We start from the raw sequence: 590 nt of genomic DNA on the forward strand, positions 1-590 counted from the left end.
CCACCATACAGCAGTGGGATCCCGTTAGCCACCATACAGCAGTGAGATCCCATTACCACCATAGAGCAGTGAGATCCCGTTAGCCACCATACAGCAAAGCAGCACTGAGTGCAGTGGGGACACGCAAGAGCAGCACAGACCACAAAGATGACTTGAGCTGAATGTACTTGATGGACAAGGCAATGGGGGCAGGGAAAAGGGCACACGGAATTTCCAAAATTACAAAATAAAAAGAAAAAACAAAAGAAAGACATCTTGTTAGTGTATGTTGATAAATCACTACTTAAGTTCCAGGTTTTATTAAACAAGTAAAGGTTAAAATGTTTTTTACCTCGCTTTCAAGAAAGAAAAGAACCAACATTCTAATGAGGTTTCCATTTGGACTATTTCGCCCCCTCCTCTTTGCTAGAGCCTCTTCAGCCTGGGGATCGTGTCTGCTGAACAGTCTGAAAACAAGCAAAAGGAGCTATCATGTTTATCAGAACAAACCTCATTTCTGCAGTAACACAGCAAGCACTCGATTTTGATGGAGTAGACTTGTTCATAAAACACAGCGGAAGCATCTCGAGCTGTTTCTTTCAAGGGAAAGA

The 590-nt window shown here is 42.7% G+C and overlaps 1 protein-coding gene across 2 annotated transcripts in view; it reads right to left on the reverse strand.

The window, feature by feature from the left end:
• STAG1 (stromal antigen 1) overlaps positions 1 to 590 on the reverse strand; it is a 118,446-nt gene that overhangs the window by 36,632 nt on the left and 81,224 nt on the right. For both annotated transcript variants that reach the window (XM_010193915.1, XM_010193914.1), the window contains exon 13: positions 332 to 446. In XM_010193915.1, coding sequence (XP_010192217.1) covers positions 332 to 446 — 115 coding nt within the window. The remainder of the gene's footprint in view (positions 1 to 331; positions 447 to 590) is intronic.

This window comes from Mesitornis unicolor, unplaced genomic scaffold (assembly GCF_000695765.1).
Source record: "Mesitornis unicolor isolate BGI_N332 unplaced genomic scaffold, ASM69576v1 scaffold13851, whole genome shotgun sequence".
NCBI lineage: Eukaryota > Metazoa > Chordata > Aves > Mesitornithiformes > Mesitornithidae > Mesitornis > Mesitornis unicolor.